Raw genomic sequence first — 4,689 nt, 5'->3', positions numbered from 1 at the left:
AATTACATAAATTGCTATCTGAGTCAAGCATATTGGAGGCTAAACATTCAAGTCATTGAACAATCTGTAAGTACAACTGTGCTTTATGGTCCTCTACTACAAATTGACAAGCCTCAAAATGTGATGTTGTTGGGGACAACTGTCATCATAAATATATTTAAATCAGAGCAATCTTATGAATACTTTTCAAGAAATTTCATACTAAAAAGAAGAATAATAAAATAAAAAACAATAGTAGTGGACATATTTTTCCAATAAAATGATAATGGATTTTGTGTGTGTTGTATGTGTACTACGTGTGTGTGTTTAAGCATATATCCTAGGCAAATATATTAATGCACCAAGCTTGAAGGAAAATCACACTGAAAACAGAGTATAATAGATAAAAGACAATATGTACCTGGGGAATGATAGGCAAAGAATCTGTTAAAGGAACAACATATTAATCTAACCCTTATAGATTAATTGCTTTCCTTTTCAAATTTTAATTTCCTTTGCAAACCCTTATAGATCTATTATGTTGTACAAATAGTTGTTTGATTTATTAGTTTTTTCAATAAATAAAATATATGATGAATCATTATTCTAATTAATTATGTATAAATCATTAATCTAAAATTTGGTCCCACATATAATTTATCCCTACTAATTCATATAATTATGTGAACATATTGTTGGGTTTTACGCCCTAAATAAAACTCTTTACAATCTGATTAGTTATCAATATAAGAATTTTGAAGTGATTGATGTTTGCATGAATTTTACATGCTAATAGTTTAATATGTTTAATATGTTTATTACATTCATACACACAAAATCAGTTAAATCCAGATCATATGTTTATTCACAATTACAGTATCGTCAACACAGTGGAATGTGATTGTGATCATATGAATCAAAAGTTTTGGTCCCTGTTTCATCAGTGTTATTGGATTTACACTAATGTGATAATCAGCGATGATGTGTACTTACACTTGGAGTAAGTGTTATGTTCTTTCTAGGACATTAGTAAAGTATACTAGTTTCGAATGTATGGAGTATACATTGGACTGGACCGATATTGCAACTAAGTTAAGATATTACAAACTTACCGTTATACATATCTTTCCAAGTCAATATCAGTAGTTGATCTTAAGATTAAAAGAATCTAAATCCTGATATGCTTGGGCTCAACTCAGGAGTGCTATTCATGTTCTTAGATTTATTAGTTAAGCCTACTTTCGGGTCAGGGTGATACGTATATTTCGAGAACATGATAGTATGATTGAGTGGGAGTGCTGAACATAAATATGGAATCTATAGCTTCTACTGGTGTATAGAAGTCAAGTGATGATTCCCTTCGAGCTTAGGAAATAGAAGTAAATGGATGAGCTCTTGTTTAACTGACTAATCATTAGATCACTAAACACCATTTACAGGTAGCTAAGTGTTTTAAGGGGAAAAATACATTGAGGGGTGAGAACGGTAAAGAAATCTCATCTCGATGTAAATCATCTATATAGAGGATCTTTAAATCACAATAAGATTATAACAATGGTTAAATGAGATAGTATATTGGTATCGTTAAACATACAATATGCTCTATATAAGTCTGAGAGTGCAATTCTAAGTTCTAAGAGTGGATTCAACGAAGAATTAATAAGTAGGAATTTACTTGGTAAATTTGGTTCACTTATTGGAAGCTCAGCATATAGATCCATGGTCCCCATTCTAGTTGAGAACATTCTGCTTGTAAGACTCATTAATTGATTCGTGATTGGTCAATTATAATTCTAAAGTTAGACTATGTCTAATTTTATGAATTTTCACTAAACATGGGTGAAATTGTAAGGAAAAGAGTTTTCTAGGTTTATTTATTTATTAATAGACTTTATATGTCTAGTTAATAATTAAATTAAATGACAATATTATTTAATAATCTTTTTTTAGTTATTAAATAATTAGTTTTGGCATTTAAAAGGTTAGAATTGGAAAATTGGCATTTTTGAGAAAATAGAGATAAAATTTGATAAAGTTGCAAAATTAAGTAAGGCCCAATAACACCATATGGCCGGCCACTTAATGATGATTTTTCAAATTATTATTTTCATTATTTTAATGCCAAATAATTCTAAACCTAGACCTAGTAGTTGCCTATAAATAGAAAGTGATGGCTCAGTCAAATCACAAGTTTTCAGATCATCTTTCTGACAGAAATTTCTCTCTTCAGAAAACTGAGCCTTCCCCACTTTCTACACCTTGGCCGAAACCCTCTCTCTTTTCTTCTTCATCTTTTTCGTGACCCTAGTGAAAGAGTAAGTGCCCACACACAGCAAGCAGTAACTCAATCATAGATTGGAAGACTGTGAAGGATCAAACTTGAAGAAGAAGGGCATTCGGGCTCAGATCTTGATTATACTCTGCTATAGAAAGGATTCAAGGGTTAGAGAATTGAGTGGAAGGAGACATTAATTCCGCTGCATCAATGTAAGGTTTTCTTAACTTTATATGTGTTTAATTTATCGTTTTAGAAAGTTCATATTTAGGATGTTTAAACAACATACTTGTGAGTAGATCTAAGATCCTGGTAAAATAATTTCCAACACATATATCCTATTATGATAAATAATATTGTAGTTTGCAATGTGTAATTATATAACATGAAAACATCAAAACTCCACTTATAATCCAAAATAACTTCAATGATTGAAACAAAGCAAAGCAAAAACTCAATTATACTTTCTTTATCTAAAGTTCTAAACCAGTACTAAAACTAGTAAATACCTAACTTGTCCTAAAGTATATAAAGTATATAGGACTTAAAACGAAATTAAATTTTAAGGCCCTATATAAATATTTTAATCATTATTAAAATATTAATTCTAATACTTTAATGTAATGGTAATACTTTTTAAAGTTCTTAAAAATTTAAGGTTTCAATGCTCCATATTTAAAATTTCTAAAAAAAAAATTAAAAAGTAGAAGTTGGGAATCAATCCCATGGCCTTCTTATTTTAAATTAAGGGATATTGGCGGCTAAACCACTTGAACTTTACGGTTTGTAACACTTAACCACAAAAACTGAATTTTTGGCGGCTAAACTACCTAAACCCTAGTTCCATTTTGCTCTGCACACCTCCATCCAAAAATCACAGTTAAGTGCCACGGTGGACTGTCCACGTGTCAAATTTTTTAGTGGTCCATGTAATATTAGTTTTAAAAAATAATTATAAATATTTAAAAAAAAATTAAAAAATCAGAATTTTTATTTTTATTTTTACTTTTTCTTTTTATTTTTTTTTTCTTTTTCTTCTTCTTTCTTCTTTCTTCTTCTTTTTTCTGCAAAAAATCAAAAAACCCTCCCAGCCCAATAAACAAACTCTATTCCTTCAAAAAAAATCAACAAACTCTAACCCTTATGGACTCCTCTTCTTCGTCAACCTCATCCCAACCCGGTCCCCATCTCCACACCACTAATACCACTACTACTACTACTGCAGAAGCTGTACCCACCGGCGATACTACTTGTACAGCTACTGCCAAGAAAGAACACACGAAAAGCAAAGGCAAAGGTGGCCCAAACAATAATAAATTCCGTTACAGAGGAGTGAGGCAACGCAGCTGGGGAAAATGGGTAGCCGAGATCCGCGAGCCTAGGAAACGAACCAGGAAATGGCTAGGAACGTTCGCTACCGCCGAAGATGTCACACGTGCCTACGACAGAGCTGCCATCATTCTTTACGGCTCACACACACAGCTTAATCTCCAGCCCTGTGGCTCATCCTCTCAATCGTCGTCTTCGGATAAAGGATCTTCTTCTTCTTCAACCTCTTCGTCAACTTCTTCTTCTTCTACTCAGACCTTTTTCCTTTGCTCCCTCGCCCAATTAATAACCCCAATTAATGTTGAACAGAACTGAGAATTAGAGTTTGTTGATTTTTTCTTTAAAGGAATAGGGTTTGTTTATTGGGTTGGGAGGGTTTCTGCAGAAAAAGAAGAGGAAAGAAGAAAGAAGAAGAAGAAGAAAGAAGAAGAAAAAGAAAAAAAAAAAAAGTAAAAAAAAAATTAATTTTTTAAAATTAAAAACAATAAAAAAGAAAAAAACATAATTTTTTTTTATTTTTTAATTTTTTAAATATTTATAATTATATTTTAAAACTAATATTACGTGGACCACTAAAAATTTGCCACGTGTACAAGTGTGTACACGTGGACAGTCCATCGTGGCACTTAACTGTGATTTTTGGACGAAGGTGTGCAGAGCGAAACGGAATCAGGGTTTAGGTAGTTTAGCCGCCAAAAATTCAGTTTTTGTGGTTAAGTGTTACAAACCGTAAAGTTCAGGTAGTTTAGCCGCCAATATCCCTTAAAATAACACTCTACACCACTATGCTAAATACTATTTTAATATATTCTCTTATTATTAAATATTTTATCTATATATTAATAAATTGTTTTTCATAATTTTGAGGCTCTTAGGGTCTAAAGCGCACGCATTGCCTACATCACCTAAAGGCTGGCCATGGACATAGCAAAGCGAAACCGAGCAAAGAAATGTAGAGGGTCTTCAGTCACTACAAAAAAACGGGAACCTTTAATGATAATTTTTTAGTCACAACATAAATTTTTTGTGACTAAATGTGACTTTTAGTCACAACAAAAAATTACTTGTGACTAAAACATAGTATTTAGATACAAGTTGTCACTAAT

General features: G+C 31.7%; 1 protein-coding gene across 1 annotated transcript; it reads left to right on the top strand.

Moving 5' to 3' along the window:
* Positions 1-3,397: 3,397 nt before the first annotated feature.
* Positions 3,398-3,898, top strand: LOC133035910 (ethylene-responsive transcription factor ABI4-like). The gene has a single exon (XM_061112352.1). The coding sequence runs from the start codon at positions 3,398-3,400 to the stop codon at positions 3,896-3,898; it is 501 nt and encodes a 166-aa protein (XP_060968335.1).
* The last annotated feature ends 791 nt before the right edge of the window (positions 3,899-4,689 follow it).

Source organism: Cannabis sativa, chromosome 3 (assembly GCF_029168945.1).
Source record: "Cannabis sativa cultivar Pink pepper isolate KNU-18-1 chromosome 3, ASM2916894v1, whole genome shotgun sequence".
NCBI lineage: Eukaryota > Viridiplantae > Streptophyta > Magnoliopsida > Rosales > Cannabaceae > Cannabis > Cannabis sativa.
Note: the sequence above shows the minus strand (reverse complement) of the source record. Positions and strands in the feature narration are given on the sequence as shown.

Bases quoted from the DNA above. Each gene is read 5' to 3' on its own strand.
- LOC133035910 (XM_061112352.1), top strand. From the start codon at position 3,398: ATGGACTCCTCTTCTTCGTCAACCTCATCCCAACCCGGTCCCCATCTC.